This window comes from Anopheles gambiae, chromosome 3 (assembly GCF_943734735.2).
Source record: "Anopheles gambiae chromosome 3, idAnoGambNW_F1_1, whole genome shotgun sequence".
In the NCBI taxonomy this organism is placed as follows: domain Eukaryota; kingdom Metazoa; phylum Arthropoda; class Insecta; order Diptera; family Culicidae; genus Anopheles; species Anopheles gambiae.
Genome location: NC_064602.1, coordinates 34,296,481 through 34,314,742, shown reverse-complemented (window position 1 = coordinate 34,314,742; position 18,262 = coordinate 34,296,481). Strand labels below are relative to the sequence as shown.

Sequence of the window (18,262 nt, the reverse complement as noted above, 5' to 3'; positions counted from 1 at the left end):
GATTTAACCACCACTCTCTTGCGCAAACATGCACGCAGCAACAACGGGCTGTTTGAGCACAAACGAACGCACCGACAACACGCCGCCAGTGATTGTGTGGTAGAATGTCTTAATCTAGTGCTTTTAAAATGATTTAAGTGGAAAAATGTGGGGCAAAACATTCCACATCTATCCTCAAACTTTTGTAGGAAGAAGAAGAAGAAGAAGAAAAAACGCTCTCCAGGTGCTGATAATTGTGCAGCGTCGTGATGCAGAGAAAGAAGCGTAATTCATAAATGAGGAACAAGTCGTTATAAATCAGGCAAGATTAAGTTACCTTTTAACTTCTGCTTTCAGTTTCTTGCTAGAAAAGGTTTCAGTTGCATTTGAAGATTGGCTTGTTGCACTTCTATCGGAGCATATTCTATGTTCTTTCTGTAGCACCAGCAGCGACGCCGGATGATGATAATGGTTTACACCACACTGCACAGGTTGGTGTGAAATGGTTGATAATTACATGCAGTCCTGTATTTCTACTTTCAGAGGTTTTTGTTTTTGCTTATTGTTATTGCTCGATGCATTAGCTTCTAGTGCCTAAGTTGTATTACCCTGTGCAGGATAGTCTTTTCTGTGTCCCCTACAGATGGGGAACATGCTGTTAAGCCGCCTGTTTAACAAGATATGCCCTGATCGTAACGCATAGCCTTCGAAAGGACAGCAGAATTTAACTAAAATTGCATTTTTTTTTACAAAATTAACAGCACAATCTCTACGTAAATCTACTTTCTCTCACTTTCCGTAGCTTAACTTGCCTGTACGTCATCGTTTAAAAATGCCAAAATGCACAGCTCCGGCTTAAAGTTCAGTATCGGATCATCGTCATCGTCGTCGGAACAGTCCGAGTCGTCCGAATCGCTAACCGGTATCGCTTCATCCTCCGACTCGTAGTACACGAGCGTTGCATTCGGGTGGGTTAGGCGCGTAAAGTCGTCAAACTTTTTTCGCCTCACACTCGACTTGATGCCGCTCAGATCGAGATCCTTCGTGCTGATGCATATCTTGCTGCTCGGCTGGTCCGATGCTCGGTCGGGGTGCGTTTGCTTGGGGCGATAAATTACAATACCCTGCGTTTTGTACTGACAGCGCCCATTTCTGGTCAACATCTGGTGGAAGTAGTCGGGCAGCGGATACTGGACGGTCTCGCTTGGAGAAGGTGTGGGGGTTTGACCATTTTCGGCGGATGGTTTGAGTGTGGGAACTTTCTTCGCGTTTGTGACAGGTGTTTGGTGGTGGTTGTTGGTCTGTTTGGCAGATGGAATTAGTGGTTTATCTAGTTCAGAATCATCGCTATCAAGCGTGGAGGACGTGGAGGACACAGATGAGCTTCGTTTGGTGAAATTTGACCTTTCTTTTGTAGCGGGCAGCTGTTTATCAGCAGCTTTTGGTGCTGTTTTGCTATTTTCCATCTGTTTGAAGGTGTTTTTCATGTGGTCCGATACGGTTTGTTTCCGGGCATAAGGCGTAGACGTGCGAATTGTGCTCTCCGTCGTTGATGCAGACGATTCGCTACCGGATGATTCCGAGGAGTCGAGGATAGTTCGTCCACGCTTTACCTTTTTCGTTGGCTTAAATTGAACTCGGTGCTGCTGTTTCTGCTGCTGATTGCCACTTTTGCTCCGATTCTTCACATCATCGATGACGCGCGTTTTGGGCACCGAATTCAACGCACTTTTCAAGATGCTGCCCACATTCGTCTTTTTAAGCGCGTCGATGTTGACACCCTTACTACTGCTGCCTCCTTTCGCAAGCTGCATTATCCTGTCCCTTGCCGATGCTTTCGACAGTTGCGTGGGCATTTTGAATGGCGTAATGTTCGGAATGCTTTCGACCAGACTGTTCAAATCCAACCTAGACACTGTGCCCGGCGACCCACTGGCACCTTCCGGCTCGATCGTCAGGTAGGAGGAAATGATCGTCTTCTCTACCTGGTGCACAATGACCCGCTTGCTGCGATTGCTGTCCGAGTACACGCAGCTAGAATGGTTTTCCATTTCATACTGTTGCTTTGCCGTCTCGTTCAGTATCGAGACGTTCTCCTTGTGGGTCACGTCCATCTGGGCGCTTCCATCGTACTCCGTGAAGCGTGTTTCCCGCTCCTGCGTTATCTGCTTGCCCGTGCCGGGCTGACACCCCTGCTGCAGCCACCGCTGTACGTGATCAACGCTGAGGGAAAAATTGCTATTAAAAATCTGCTCCATCCCGTTGCACTTCCACTCGGCGGTCCGTTGCTTCAGGGCAACCTGCAGCTGGTCCTTTAACGCAGCGTAACTGCTGCCCGACTGTTCATTCTCCTTGTCCGACGCATCATCATCATCGCTGCTTTCGCTCGCTTCTTCGACAGTTTGCTGCTGGTCGTCAGTTTCTTTATCCGTTTCCCCGTACAAGTCAACCGCATCGTCGAGCGTCAGACCGTTCTCATCGTTCTCGAATTGTTTGTTGTATTTCTAGCAAAACGAAAGTAAACTTCATTATGTTTCCCAGACACACACACACACACACACACATGCCGTTCGCTTTTCCGAGGAGCTTTATACGTACATCTAACAAGTTTTTCCACGTAATATAACGATTGGCGATGGTTTTATCGTCCGGGAACACACCCTCCGCCCTGCGAGCAAACAAAACACGGTCAACATTTGTCTTCTACCCCATTTCTCCCCGTTCGATCTCTTACTTTGGACTTTTCGATTTCCTGTTACTGGCCGGTTTAGGATTGTTAAGAGCCATTATAAAACCTAATCCGTAGCTTAAATACACACTAATTTTCAAAATATTAACAACAAAACAGCACACATACAATTTGGAATCCACGAACGCTTCGTCTGGTGATGGTTTGTAAACAACAATTTAAACCTTGTCAACCGTCATTTACCTCAAAACGTCAAAACGTGCTCCCCGAGATTGCCCGCTAGAGGGCGCGGTAGTGTTAATCTGCGCGCGTCATTCAAATCGTCGCGCTTGAATGTTTGTCATCCAATGCGGCAGAACCGTTATTATTTGAAGACAACGGATTTGTTACATACAATGTACCAATTGTTGAAAAAAATAAGCACAAATTCACTTAAAATTCATGAAATTATTAAATTTAACAAAAACTTGTTTTAAAAACACAATTGAGTAAAAGTAAAATATAAAAAAAAAACATCAATCAATACCCTATCCCTAGTAAAGTTGTCGAACGCCATAAGGAACGCCTGCTACTAGCTCTTTCTATCAATTATACCCAGCACTAATACGTATTTAAAAGCCCAAACCTCCATCGATACGTAATGTTTGATATCAGCCACTGAACAAATACAATTTTAAATGCATTAAATGCACTTGAGCGGCTTTATTAAATGCTCCAGGCTTGACAAAATTCCCCAGAAAAAACGGAACATCAAAGATTCAAAACAGGCCACGTGGTCATAAATGGAAACAGCTTAAACATGAAACAAATGCTTAAAATTAAATTAGAAAGACAAATATAACTCATTTCCCACCAGTACCGCAAGACCATCTTCCCCTTTTCCCTAGCTCAATTTCCCAGGACTTTCGCATACGTCCAATTACTCCGCTCCGCCATCGACCCCGTCCCCGTAATGAAACATTTATTGATTACCGCGCGGCCTTTGTTTAACTGCGTCCCATGTTAGGTGCACCCGTAGACAATGGCCGTTTTACTCATCCCCGGGTAGCACCGCGCACACAGGAGTTGATAAATCGATGCAGTCCCAATTCCGGGCCCGGTCATGCAACGCGTTTTGCGACCGACCAGCATACGAGCGAGTTCCAAAGGCCGGGAAAAGTATCGACAATAAAATATCGAAAGGCTTTGCTCCTCTCGCTCCAGGACACCGAGTCCATCCACCACAGACTACAGAGGACGACGACGACGACGACGACGATGAATGTCCTCGCTAATAGCCCGGTGGCGGGATCCATTTGGCGAGGATGGCAAAATGGACAGGACTGTCCGTGGTAGTAGCGTAACATTAATTGCGTTCGGTTGCATCTTTGCGCTGTCGTGCGTGTGTGTGTGTGTGTGTGCATGTCCATCCTATGTAACCCCCCTAATGATGGTCCGTCACGGCATTCGATCATCAGTGTGCCACCCCAACCGACCGACGGACATTGGCCGATACAGATGGGGAAAAAACGGGGCCACAAGTTATTGCCCGGCACAAGACTCCACCGTTGTGTACCGTACTTCGGTACAGTACACATTTTTTCTGTTTTAATTCCCCCTCATTACATCCCTCCTGCTCCACCGGAACTCGGTAGCTCGGAACACACTTTCCGTAACAGAATCTGTAACCGTCCGTACCCGTTGCTTAAGTATGAAATATTCATCAACCAGAAAATGTGAAATGTGCGGAGGAAAGAAGCTCACGGCTCGTTGCCGTCCTCTCGGCGACTTCGGTTCTCGGTCAATGGTAACGGTAGCGGTGGTGTGGCGGTACAAATGAAGCGTAATAGTTGCCTTCCATCAATGGTTGGACGGTGAAAAAAGGGCTGTTGTGTTGTTATGTGTGGTTCAATAATTCATTCGGCCATTTCGAGTACTTCACATCGATGCATCGATTTCGTACAGAAAATTGCATCGATCGGGGTTGACGTAGATCGGGTACACGATTGGTCGGTTGATGGTAACGCATCACAAATTACGAGTGGCTGTAAAACAACAAAATTTACACACAAAAAAAGGTAAATTACTGTTAAATAGTAAACATTATCACTAAACAAATAAAGTGAAATTACAACGCTGGTTATGGTTTGTGAATCTGCCGAATCAGTTACTTTATCGGAATAGACACTGCATTGGTTCCCGAATCGGAATAGGTTTATGATTTGTACCAGAACTTGAACAAGTTCAGATGAAGGTCCGAAACGGGAAAAAATATCGGAATATGTTAAGGCCGGGCTACATTGATCGTACTCGCAAGCGTAATTTTGATTTTCACTAGCGCATCTGGCGGCGGCTGGTGGAAGCTTTTTTTGGTCATTGAGGGAATGGACCTGCCGGATCTCAAAATTTAGTAGTTTTTCCATCGTTTTCCATTGCAAAAATGGATGCAATGCATGCAAGACATGTGTATCTACGTTTTACAAAACTTTTCTCCTCCGATTTAAGTAAAAAACATGGAAAATTAACGTATTTTCTGGAGCGGCTCCAAATTGTTTGGCAAAATGCTTCGGTCAGCCGCCGCCAGATGCGCTAGTGAAAATCAAAATTACGCGTGCGAGTACGATCAATGTAGCCCGGCCTTTACAGTGCTGGTATGGGACTGTGATCAGTTCCTGTACAAACGGATCGGTTCAAAGACTGGTAAAGGCTGAGAACCAGTTCCAGGACTGGCATGGATTAGGTATCAGTTCCCGAACCGACATAGATTCAGAACCAGTACCAGCACCGGTATGGACTCAGTATTAGTTCCTGAATCATTATGAGTTCTATATCAATTCCTGCTCTGATATGAGTTCAGTGTCAGTTCCAGATCCAGTATATGTTGGTGATCGGAACCGGTACCAGTATGGGATCAGTATCAGTTTCAGGACAGTTATAGGTTCAGAACCAGTCATTGGTTCTGCCATTGGTTCATTGGTTCAGTATCATTTCCTGAACCGATATCTGTATTCCTGGACCGATATGGGTTCAATGCCACTTGTAGGCCCGGTATGGGTTTGTAATCGGTTCCTGGACCGGTATGGACCCAATATCAGTTCCTAGATCGATATGGGTTCAGTATCAGTTCTAGAACCGGATTGGGTTCAGCATTAATTCCAGGACCGGTTCAGTATTAGTTCCTGTACCGGAATGGACTCGTTTCAACTTCTGTTCCAGAACCAGTAAGGATTGATGACAAACTCCAGGACCGGTATGGATTCAGTGTTAGTTACTGTAACGGTATGGACTCAGTATCAGTTACAGAACCATTATGAGTTAAGTATCAGTTCTAGGATCGGTATTGGTTCACTATCAGTTTCAGGATCGGTATGGGTTAGCTATAAATTACAGGACCAGTATCGGTTCCTGCACAGTTTCTGTTTCTGAACTAACACTGGAACATGAACATTACTGAACATTACTGGAATGAACTAAGTTCTTGGACCGACATTAGTTTAGTACAGTGGAGCGCCGTTTATCCGGGTACCTTTTATCCGGCTGTCCTGTTGTCCGTGCGGTTGAGAAATGACAGTTCAATACAATGGTGACATTGCGTAATGAGGAGGATATTTGAAAAAGCGGTTACAAGAGCACATTGTCGTAACAAAAGACACGATAATTCAAGCAAATTTCGAATATTCTTATGGAAAAAAACATGAAGGTAATAAAAACTGGGTTATTTTTATCAAAACTTTTTTCGGTTTCGGACACTCCTGAGGCAGGCCAAGACCGCAAAGCGGTTGTAGCGCCGGATAAGTAAGTAAGTAAGATAATTTTCCAAAAAATTATCAGGATTTGGTGATAAAATATATCATATGACTCATTTTCCGTGTTATTCGCATATCCGAGCGAGGTCAAGTCCCGAGAAGCCCGGATAAACGGCGCTCCACTGTATAAGTTTCAGAGCCGGTATAAGCTCCGTATCAGTTCTTGGAGTGATATGGTTCCAGAATCAATTCCTATAGCAGTATGAGTTCATGATCCGTTCCAGGACCGATATGAAGTATCATTTCCAGGCCGAATATGGCTTCAGTAGTATTAGTTTCATCTAATATGGGATCGTGCTCAGCTCCAGAACCGGTATCATGGGTTCATGATCAGTTTTAGAGGCAATATGAATTCAATATGCGTTCCTGGACCGATACGGGTTTAGCATCAGTCCATCATGCAAGTGCGTCCTTACCACCCAGTATTAATTTCAGGATCGGTATAGGTTCAATATGAATTCCAGGACCGGCATGGGTTCGATGTCGGGTGTCAGTTCCATTTAAGATTTGTCCTTATTTCTGAAACGGGTTTTTAATTCTTTTTTTATTTGCATCAACACCAATGTCGGAGTCAATGAGCTATGCCATTTTGCCCTTGAAGTTGTGCTGAGTAGCCCTGTAACCGAGCAACATTAACTAAAGCCCGACTCTTTAAACATAAAAGGCATCATTTTATTTTATTCCTCAATAATCACTTCAAAGTTACAGCAAGAAGTGTCACAAGATGGAAAAGCTGTGCTGCCGGATATACCCTGGCCGTCATTATCCCACACGACAGGCGCTAAAACAAAGCATCAAGTGGCGCCGTGTAACATCATTTGAAGTTCGTTTGGAAGATGTTCCACATCGATGAGATTTTGGTGGGAAAATGGATTGGAAAATTACTTCCACTTAAAACGGAAGACGACTCAGACTCAGATCGAATCCACAAAACCGTACAAACAATTTCATCTTATTCTGTCCCTTTTGTAGCTTTCCTGCGAAATTTCCCCTTAGCAAAAAGCTTCCCTGCTTCCTTGGAAAACCACTTTGCAAGCTCTGTTTGTAATGCCTGGTAATATTCATTAAAAACGCTCCGGAGCTAGTGTGCCCATCGCTGTGGAAAAACAGCGCCCATGAATGATTAAACAGCGGAACATGACAAAACGGGCAAACTAATTTCACCGGGCGGCAGCGGCCGATTCCCTTTCATTGCCAGTTGGTGGTTCGTTCCACGCTGTCGCTTTTTCGATTTCGCTTTTAATCCAATCAAAATAAACATTTCAACCGTGTACCGGAGAAATTGGGGAGGACCAGTGGCCGGTACGAAGCGCACGACACGACACGATTTTCCTTCCTCTATGCAAACGATGCAAAGAGACAAAGCAATTAGGCATCGGGGCTCGTTTTGGTGCTTGTAAACAAATTCCAGCAATAATGCCACAACGGCCATTTGGAACGGTCTCCTGTCTCCTGGCCTGTCTCAGCCCCCATTCTCGGATACACATAGATCGGGTGCAAAGGACGGAGTAATTAAAAGTTCACCACCTTTTGCGGACAGGCAGAACACACGGCAGCGCGTCAACGTCGGAACGTATAAAGCACTCATAATAATGGCCACGCGCCACGGACAGAGAGGGAGAGAGAGCAATTACGCGCGCAGAGGGGGGATGGGGACGGTGAACAGTGTCCTTGTTGTCAAGCGGCAAGCTCACGCCTCACCGAGTTCGCCGTCGTCTTCGGCGCGCCAAACGAAGAAGGATCGCCATCAACACCATCATCATCATCGTCACCCGACAGTCCAATAGTGTGGTAGTCGTCGTCGTCGTCGTCGTCCTCATCATTGGGGATCCTTTCTCTCTCTCTCTCTCACACTCTCGGTGCAGCAAAATACGAAGAAGCAATAACAGTCCATTGGTGAACTAATTTAGTGATTATGCAAATGAATACTTCTCCTCAAAAGGCCGGCGGTCTGCTTCTTCTTGGGAGGACCAGCAGGTCTTCTCGGGGACAGCAGGTCTTCTTGGTCCAACAGCAGCAGCAGTAGGAGCTAGTGTCAGGGCTAATTGAAGAATAATAGATAGTTTCAATATCCGATCTGGGAGCGGACACAGGCGGACACAGGCAGACACAGGCACGCGCGCTGGGCAAACTCTGTGGCATCATTTATCACACCGGAGTAGGTGATAGGGCCGGTGCCGGAAGGCGCACACACACACACACACCAAAGAGTAGACAGACGCTAGTTTGGACTAGAGATGAGTTCTCCGGATCGTTCTCACAGTTCCGCTAAGGTTTTGGCAAGATTGATTCGGATTCCTGACTTCAATGGAATTGCTAGCTCCGCTGGAATCGTCGGAATCGTCCGGAATCGTCTGGAATCGTCTGGAATCGTGCGGAATCGTCGGAATCGTTCGGAATCGTCTGGAATCGTTCAGAATCGTCGGCAACGTCTTGAGTCATCGGAATCGTCCGGAGTCATCGGAATCGTCCGGAATCGTCTGGAATCGTGCGGAATCATCGGAATCGTCCGGAATCGTCTGGAATCGTTCAGAATCGTCGGCATCGTCTGGAGTCATCGGAATCGTCCGGAGTCATCAGAATCGTCCGGAATCGTCTGGAATCGTGCGGAATCTTCGGAATCGTCCGGAATCGACTGGAGTCGTTCAGAATCGTCGGCATCGTCTGGAATCTTGTGGAATCGTCGGAATCGTCCGGAGTCATCGGAATCGTCCGGAATCGTCTGGAATCGTGCGGAATCGTCGGAATCGTCCGGAATCATCTAGAATCATACAGAATCATCGGCGTCGTCTGGAATCATCAGAATCGACCGGAGTCATCGGAATCGTCCGGAATCGTCTGGAATCGTGCGGAATCGACTGGAATCGTCCGGAATCGTCTGGAATCGTGCGGAATCGACTGGAATCGTTCAGAATCGTCGGCATCGTCTGGAGTCATCGGAATCGTCCGGAGTCATCGGAATCGTCCGGAATCGTCTGGAATCGTGCGGAATCGTCTAGAATCGTTCAGAATCGTCGGCATCGTCTGGAGTCATCGGAATCGTCCGGAGTCATCGGAATCGTCCGGAAACGTAGTGGATCGATACTAGTGAATGTGCGTACGACTTTAATAACACGATCGTTAAAGAATCGATTTCGGAATGTACCAAGCCCACATACCTACTATGAATACAACCATAAGTCACAGTTGGCTTAAACGATCAGTAGGTGTCAAGTGAACTGCGCCTTAGCTTAGAACAACAAAACAACGGAACAATACGAAGAAAAATGGTCCTTTTTCATAACCGAAACTATTCTGGAGTGATCGGAGTTCACTGTCTCCCTACCGATCGCATCGAAACACTAGAATACTGTAAAACGGGCAGTGTTAAAGGCCTTTTATTGCCAGTATACTATGCTCCAAACATTTTAGGGACAATTCCGGACAATTCCAGCCGATTCCCACACTTCTGAACGATTCCAGACGATTCCGAACTGTACCGGACGATTCCGGACGTGTTTGAACTTACCTTTTGGAGCTGGTTTCCAATAATTGATGCCGCTTTTCAGTGAATTTGGCCCAACTCTAGTTTGGACGCGTAGGCGAGGAAGAAATGTTCATGTCTTGTCTTTCGATTCTTCAATTATGGTGCAGCCCTGGCAGCGTTCTCGACCGCGTGATGTACAATGATTTTCTTTCGACACTTTCTCGTTCTGATTTCTTCACTTTTTTTCGGACATTTGTTTCACAAGCTTCACAAACAAAAAAATGCAACACACATTTCACAGTCAGTTGTTTTCAGTTTTGTGATTTTTCACGAGTTTCTTCCTCCATCTCTCTCGCTCTCTGCCGAAGAAACGAAACGGTTTTATTCTTATCAAATTTCAAAGTAAAATCAAATAATAGTAGTAAACCATACAAAGAAAGTTTTTTGAAGTGTTGGTGTGTAGAAGAAGCAAGGAGCAAAGAATCATCTTTATCGAGGTGGGAGAATGATAAAGAAAATTAGAAGGTTTTGAGGGGAGGGAGGCGGGGTACTATTTCCCAGTGTTTTCCCCCCGTTGGCACATGATGATGAGCAAACTGATGTACTAAGGATAAGAAGGTGAAGGCAATTGAGGCCCAAAGGATTTGGGCTTTCGAAAAGTTCACAATAGCTGCCAAAGGACACAAAAGGGAGCGTTTGGGGCCATAAATAGCCCAAAAAAACGCAACATAAAACTTCAGGAACGTTAACCTGGTTTCCTGAATTTTGCTCGGTGATAGTCGCCTTGTTGCCGCAGCATTGATGAGATGAGACATTGTTCGCTTTTGTTATGTTGTGTCTTTGCTTTTTTCAGGATTATTGAACTGTTTTTTTTATCTCTTTCTTCCCTTATTTTAAGGAACAACCAAATAAAGAAAGCATTATTTGTGTGGGGACAACTGATTTGTGATAACAAATCAACTAATGGCGCTGCTGCTGCTGACTTTACTGCTGACCAGCGAGAGGTAAGGTAAGGAAATCTTAATGCCAAGAGGGGAAACACAACGGGAATACACCCGACCCGACCGAGAGCTGCCATAGAGGGGACACAACATTAACGGAGGAAACAAAAGCCGGAATAGGGACCCTTCTTCGCTTCTTTTCTTTACTCCTCTTTCTTCTCGTGTACAGTTTTTCTTCTTCTCCGCCCTCTTTTCTCGCCTCTGTTGTATATAATATATATATTCATATATAAGTACCTAGTGTATATAATATATATATAGTTAAGTTTTTCTTCTTTTCTCTCTGTTTTTTTTTATCTCTCTTTTTAAACCGAATTTCGCGCACCTACGGCTGGGCTCTCTCTACTTGTTTTCTTTTCTTTTTTTTTTACTAATAGACTTTTTCACATCTTTTCTGTTTGTTGTGTATGTGGTTGTGTGTGTGTTTTCTTTTTACTACTACACTTCTTCCTTATTTACTATTTCATCAAATCATTGTTTCAGTGTTTTTTGTTTGTTTCTGTTTTATTTCGAACACATTTCTTCTCTTGTTAGGTTTCGATTTTTTTGTTTGTTTTTGGTTGCTCTCCTCCCTTTCGTTTTTTCATTTTACATTTTTCCTATAAACTGGCACATTTAGTATTTTCCACACACCGCTCTTTCACCGCTTTTGTTTGTTTTGTGTTTTTTTTTATTTATTATTCTTCTTCTTCTTCTTCTTCTTCTTATCGGTGTAAGTGTACAGTTTTTCTGAAGCTTTCCACAGCAGGAGGGAAACACGCTTTTGAAAGTTATCCGTTATCTATACATCATCACGATCAATCTGATTGTGTGTGAAAGTTCGGACCAAATCACACACACAAACACCGTGACTCTTCTTACACAAACCAAAAGAGGGTAGCCACTAACACATTTTTAAATCTTTGCTTTTTTTTACAATAGTACTTTTAACATTCACCATCCAGTGTGCTTGCTTTCTTTCCCCTTTTCTTTGTTGAACAAGGGTGCGTGTGTTTTACTTGTTTTTTTTTTAATCCTTTTGCGTTATTTTGCAACTCTCTTTCTTTGCTCTATTATCTACTGTTGCACTGTCTGCACGTTCACACTAATGATTTCTTCTTTTTTGTTTGTTTGTGTAATTGTCTATCCTTAAACATCCCATCCTGTTGTGATACACACCACACACACACAAACATTCACACACACACACAGACGCGAGCTACACAATATAGTCCGTAGATACATTACAAAGCACCAAATACCAGTGCCACACACACAACGATGAACGACGAGTTTCGTTCCGCTGTTTGCCGCTGCCGTTTCTGTTTGTTTGTTTGCTTCTTTGCCGGAGCACTACTACTAACTACCTAACTAAACTAAAACACTACTACAAACACTACACACAGGCTCTCTTCTGCGCGCGCTGCTCGCACTGCTTCGTATAATAGATATAGAAAATAAGAAATGAAACGTTGAGTACGAAGAAAATCAAGCAACGACAAAACAAAAAGAAAAGATAAAGTCAAAACAAAAAAACAGCACAACAAAGAAAAGAGCAAACAAACGAACAAGTGAAAACAAAACGCTCAGTAGAGAATTAAAGAAAGCATAAGTAACTGACAAAGAGCGAAGAAAATTATTACTATTTAATTATGCTTTTGGCCCTTAACTAAGAAGCGGAAAAGGGAAACCAACCCCACTTATCGAACGAAAATGGTTATTAATTATACAAACAAGATTTGGTTTTTTTGCCGTGTTTTCTTTGTGTTTTTGCTGTTGGTGGTGGTGGTGGCTGGTGCTGGTGGTGCACATTCCACTGCGCACTCTACCTTTCGCGTATAATTTTTTTTGCAACTTTATACACTGTACATTATACAAATGACGTTTGCGCATTGAAGATGGCAATGTACGGTTGTAGTTTGTGACAAAATGGCGACGATGAAACAGAAATTAAACACTCTACACATCACCTCTACCTCTCATCCTCTTCTATCTGGGGCCTTAGTGCGTTTTTGCTCTTTTGATGGAGGCGCCCCGTACTTCTGTGCTGGTGTGGCCCTTTGATACGCGAATTAATTTATCCTACAATTTCTAAACATTTACAAAAAACAGACGTTCGTCGTACGCGGAAAGTAATGTGTTTGTTAACCTTTTCCCCCCTCCGATCACATCACAAGACTGCTTTCGTTTTATTTTGCTAATAATTGTTGAAAAAGAGGATTTTTTGTAGGGACGACCACGTGTCTTGCAAGCCGTGAACCAATAAAACCGGTTTTCGCACACAAAAAGGATAGCACGATCACTACACTTATCAAAACCGGACGGACGCGGCATTTGGCTGTTCTTAAAAAGGCGTAATTTAAAGAGCATTCTCTGAAAAAATCGAAATGAAAGAGCATTTCGTGACAAAAACGGACATGACCCAATCAACAAAGAAGGAAAGAACGATCGATCTATACCCGAAAACAAGCGACACTAATTTGTGTCCGCGTATTTAGGGCAACTAGAAGCACAAATGGGATCAAATTTTCGCCAGTATTTCACAAGGACATGCTCCCATGTGGCCTGGGGCTGGGGCGGTTAATTGAATGTGATGCCAAAACTTAACACCTAATCAACCGCAACTTGCCCCGGAAGCTTGCGGGCCGCTTCGTGCAGATGGAAGGTTAGTATTCGCATACACTCATCATCACCTTGCTACACCTTATCCTTATCCACACTGCACACTGCAAGAGTGTTGGCTTACACGTACACCGCGGGCCGTGAGCGCACCTTGTCGGATTTACATAATTAAATAATTAATCATAATCAATGGGGTTTAAATTAGAAGTAACTATCGGACGGTGCACACGGCACGACCCACCCCCATCGCATTCGCTCACATTCACACCTCAATGCCAACATTATTACACCTATTGATGACACACAATATTGGCGGTTGTCGTCGGAGGTACTGGGCATATGTGCACCGTGTGTAACTGACCTCCATCTTCTCTTCTACCTGCCGCTTCTCATTGGCGCATTGTTTTCCACGGTACACACGTGTCTCATTGTCAACCAGATCTGACCTCAACACGCTTGTTAAATTTCCTCTGAAACCGCTTGCCTTCTTGCCTTGGCACCTGTTCAAGATGGATGCAGTGACCAAGCGCAACCAAGGATACTGCTTCCTCTCTCTCTCTCTCTCTCGCACAGAGGGAAGTAAAACCACGATATTAACACTGGGCACCGGTCAAACATATACACACACAAACACACTGAGTGCCTCCAAACAAAACAAAACCACACCAACCGGGTAGCCGGGTGTGTGTGTGTGTTGCCATTACTCATATTGCGCTAATTCCACGCTAATGAAAATTGATCCGCCAACCGGATGTGTGTGTGTGTGCGATCCCTTTCTCTCAATCTGCCACCCACACACACACACACACACCGTCAAACCACACCGGTGGTGGCTTGACACCCAACGCGAACTAATTGCAGAGAGAGAGAGAGAGTATTTCGCCACCGGATGTATTTCGTTCCGGATTTGCCCCGCAAACGGCCGCAAACCTCACACCTGTCCTCCGCCGTCCTTTTGTAGCTCACTAGGGCTACGATGGCAGGGAATGGGGGGGGGGAGAGGAAAGCCAATGAATATGGATATCCTTCTGGCAAATGATTATAGATCAGAGATCAAATGACGTGCCACATAAACTAGTTGTGTGCACACGGGAGCCGCCATACAAATTCAAACGCTTCCACCCACCACCCACTTGGTAGGGGGTCAGGTCAGGTGTGTGGTTGTGTGTGTGCTTCTTTCACCGGAACCAATGCCACAAACCAACGCCCGCGCCACCGTGGTCGGCAGCGCGAAAGGGAGTTTTGAAATATGAGCTAAAACCGTAGGCTGCCGCCGCCGCTAGCTGATTAATACCAATGTGGCAGCAGCGTCCAGGTGGTCGACCATGGGCCGGGATGTCATTTGTGGTTATCTGACCCTCCCATTCCCCGTTCGTCCTTTCCTCACACAAATCGAACCGAAGCGAACTTCCCTATCAATTTATCTAATTACGCCTGTAATTTGAAATTATAATCATTATCAAGCATGTGTGTCCACCAACAGAGAGCGCGCGCGCGTGCCAAGGGTTTTTCGCATTGGTGCAGCAGCCCCGATACACACACACACCGCCCGTCCGGCTGTGATCGATCTTGCAGGCTTGCAATGTACACAGCTGTTGCTGTTGCCCCACGCGGCCACAAAAAAAAACGGAACTGCTGAATGAATAAATGACATTTAATTCGATTGTACATAAACAGTTATACATGTAATACGCCAAAACACAATTGACGTGAGCACAGAGAATGTACCCAGCCCAGTGCGCGTCCCTTTCCTGTTTTTCTCCCTATACACGCGCGGTTTGATTTGGTTTTTCCATGGTTGTACCCTCGGAACGGGTGCACCTTGTTCTTGTGTGTGCGTGCCCCGCTTCCGGCACACTACCATTGACATTGACGACAAGCAAGGTGCGAGATAAGTACGGGGTTTTACACATCGACACAAACGCGCTGATACTTCTTGATACATCAAACACAGCTAACTTCCCGGTGAATGAAACACGATTTTCCTCTCTCTATCTCGCTCTTCAATTGCCTATCATTACCTAGCTCGCTCTTTCCAGGTGCTTGATACCGATCTGAACATTTTCGAAGGAAAACAGAAAAGGTTTCTACAAACCAAACATACTTAAGAGCTATGAGCGTTTGCTTTAAGTTCGCTGAGCTGTTTTTTTGTTTCTTCTTCTACATTTTAAACGGGAGATGACATACACACACACACACCTGGGTTGCGTACGCAAGTTTCCTGAACTAACTGCTGCACTGTGTAACAAATGCGCGTATTTCATTTCTTTTTTTGAACTGATCAAAGCCAATTGCTGTATAACTTATACATTGTAGAAATAAAGCAAAAAAAAAAAACGAAAATTAAGATTAACAAATCAAAAAGGAACATAAAAAGATAATGGGAGCAATATTCAAACCCAAAGTACAATTACATATTGTAGGGGGAAAATCTACCTTTTCCTCAATTTCATCAACGAACTTAAAACGATACTTTTGTTTTTGTGTATCCTGCTAAGTGCACAAATTCACTAAATTTATATGCAATTAAACAAACTAACTAACAAAAAAAAAGAAGGAATCAAACGAATAAGAAGGTTGTTTAATTACGATTACGGTGTATAAAGTACTGTTTTCAAGGTGGTACTGTCGCTTCACTTCGAAAAAGTATAGCAGCGAGAATCTCTTTTCAGGCGTCTTGCAACAGTTAACAAAGAAACATGCATTGAATTATGTTTAAACAAAGTTAAAACAGTTAAACCAAATAAACAGAAAAAAACCCTCATTCATTTCGGGGTATGCGCTACAGTAGTGTACCCACCACTCTTCTGCATCATGTGGGATGTGTTTACATGCAATATTTAACGTGAAGTTGATTCTTACGAAGCAAGTTTTTCTTTAGTGGGATGCAACATAAAACAGATAAACACAAAAAAGAAAACACCCCCATTTTTAAATAGTAATATTTGAGTCCCCACCCTTTTTTGTACGATTGCTCCATTGCTATTGCTGCTGTTCTTAATGTCCGCCTCCAAAAAAATGACAACAAAAAGAGCAGCACTGACTGATAAAACTTTGCAAGAACAGCAGCAATAATGTTAGTTATGTTGGCAAAGAAAGAAAAAAAGGGAAGGGAGCGCCACAGACTTTATACACCTAGCAGTCAAAAAATTGTGAGCGAAGTAGTGCGAAGAACACTTCACGCTGCTTGCAGATCAAAATAATGAAAAAAGGATGATGAATTAAAAAAAACTACAAAGGAAAAAGCTAAGCAAATAACAATCATTGTGCTAAGGATGAAAATTCCTCTACTCTAGTGAGAGGGATGATAATAACGAGAAAACGTCCAATCCATGGGCTCGTGAGTTCAGAAACAGAATAATTAATAATAGCATAAGAGATAAAAACGAAAAGTATTCCATAACGCAGTGAAACGAAAATCAAACCATGTAAAAGTAATTGAATCGGGATGGGCTTGAGTAGTAGTAGTAGTAGTATAAGAGAAAGTTGAAAAATAATGGCCATTTGACGTGAAAATCAGTTCAAAACCTCACACTAAACCGCCGCTAATAAGATCGCAAGCGCTTGGCTGTCAGCATTTGTACCGCGCACAGACTTGTTTGTGAAACTAACCTTTGCTTTAGCTACCGCAAAATGTACGATCGATCGTACTTGATCGTGCGTGTCTGTGTGTGTGTGTGATAATGTGTGTAAAACTTATAGCGTTAAACCTAATCAAAGCTAGAGCGAATGATCCTCAGCGCGAAACTAATATGCTAACTTGTTCTGACTTGTTAACGTTGCCCGCCGTTTTCCGCTTACAGAACCGTACCGGCGCGTCGTACAGCCCGGTTTGCTGTACAGATACAGGGGCGGTCCCCACACACATACACACACCGATTTGTCTCTCGTACTGGGCTGGTGAAGGACTGTGGTGGGTGGCGTATTTTTTCCTGCAGCGAACGGGCAAAGAATGCACCCATCGTGTGACACTTTCACGACTTACTTGTGACCCCGGACGACAAGTGATCCCGCCGGTTGCTGCTGTTGTTGCTAGTGGTGGTGGTGGTGGTGGTGCTGGTAGTAAATTTGAGGTTGTTTGTGGTGACAAAGCGGCTACTACTACTGCTGCTGCTGGTGCCGGCACCGGCAGGTGACAGCGTCCGGATGGACGCCGGAGCTGCTGCTCCCCCTCCATGCCGATTGATTGTTGCGCTTGCGATGATCGTGGCGGTAGCGGTGGCGACGGCAGCCGCGCAGTACCTCAGCAGCTGCGCGTTCACTGTCGCCGCCAGCTGCCCCAACTCCTAGTAGGGTTTGGAGGCGTCCTTGGAGCGCTTGAGCTGCACCTTCAGCCGCTTGGTGCCGATCTGGAACCCGTGCATCGCCTGGATCGCGGCCTGGGCCGACGACACGTTGTCGAACGACACGAAGCCGAAGCACTTGGACAGGTTCGTCTGCTTGTCGATGAACACCTTCGCCGAGACGACGTTGCCGAACGGCAGGAAGGTCGAGGCGAGATCGGTGTCGGTGAACTCCTGCGGCAGGTGGTAGATGAACAGATTGCAACCTTCCGGTCCTGTTCGGTGGGCGTTGATGGATGGGTGAAAAGTAGAGCAAAACATACGAATTAATAAACAACTCAGTTAGTTGAAGGTACACAAATACACTAAATTTAGGATTGTAGTAGGAAGATAGGGAGGAATTGAAACGAAAAATATCTAAAAAAAACCAAACAAACTCAGCCTTAAGCAATTTCTAA

At 44.6% G+C, this 18,262-nt stretch overlaps 2 protein-coding genes across 18 annotated transcripts in view; both read right to left on the bottom strand.

Annotated features, from left to right (window-relative positions):
* Positions 1–477: 477 nt before the first annotated feature.
* LOC1278533 (uncharacterized) lies at positions 478–2,901 on the bottom strand. The gene is made up of 3 exons (XM_559772.3): positions 2,714–2,901; positions 2,578–2,647; positions 478–2,483 (listed from the first exon to the last, which is right to left on the bottom strand). Exons 1-3 carry the CDS (start codon positions 2,764–2,766, stop codon positions 783–785), a joined length of 1,824 nt encoding a protein of 607 aa, XP_559772.2. The 5' UTR covers positions 2,767–2,901; the 3' UTR covers positions 478–782.
* Positions 2,902–11,603: 8,702 nt separating this feature from the next.
* LOC1271433 (CUGBP Elav-like family member 2) overlaps positions 11,604–18,262 on the bottom strand; it is a 291,660-nt gene continuing 285,001 nt past the window's right edge. For all 17 annotated transcript variants that reach the window (XM_061659160.1, XM_061659156.1, XM_061659153.1 and 14 more), the window contains one exon: positions 11,604–18,079. In XM_061659160.1, the coding sequence (XP_061515144.1) occupies positions 17,808–18,079 (272 nt within the window). In that variant the 3' untranslated portion in view covers positions 11,604–17,807. The remainder of the gene's footprint in view (positions 18,080–18,262) is intronic.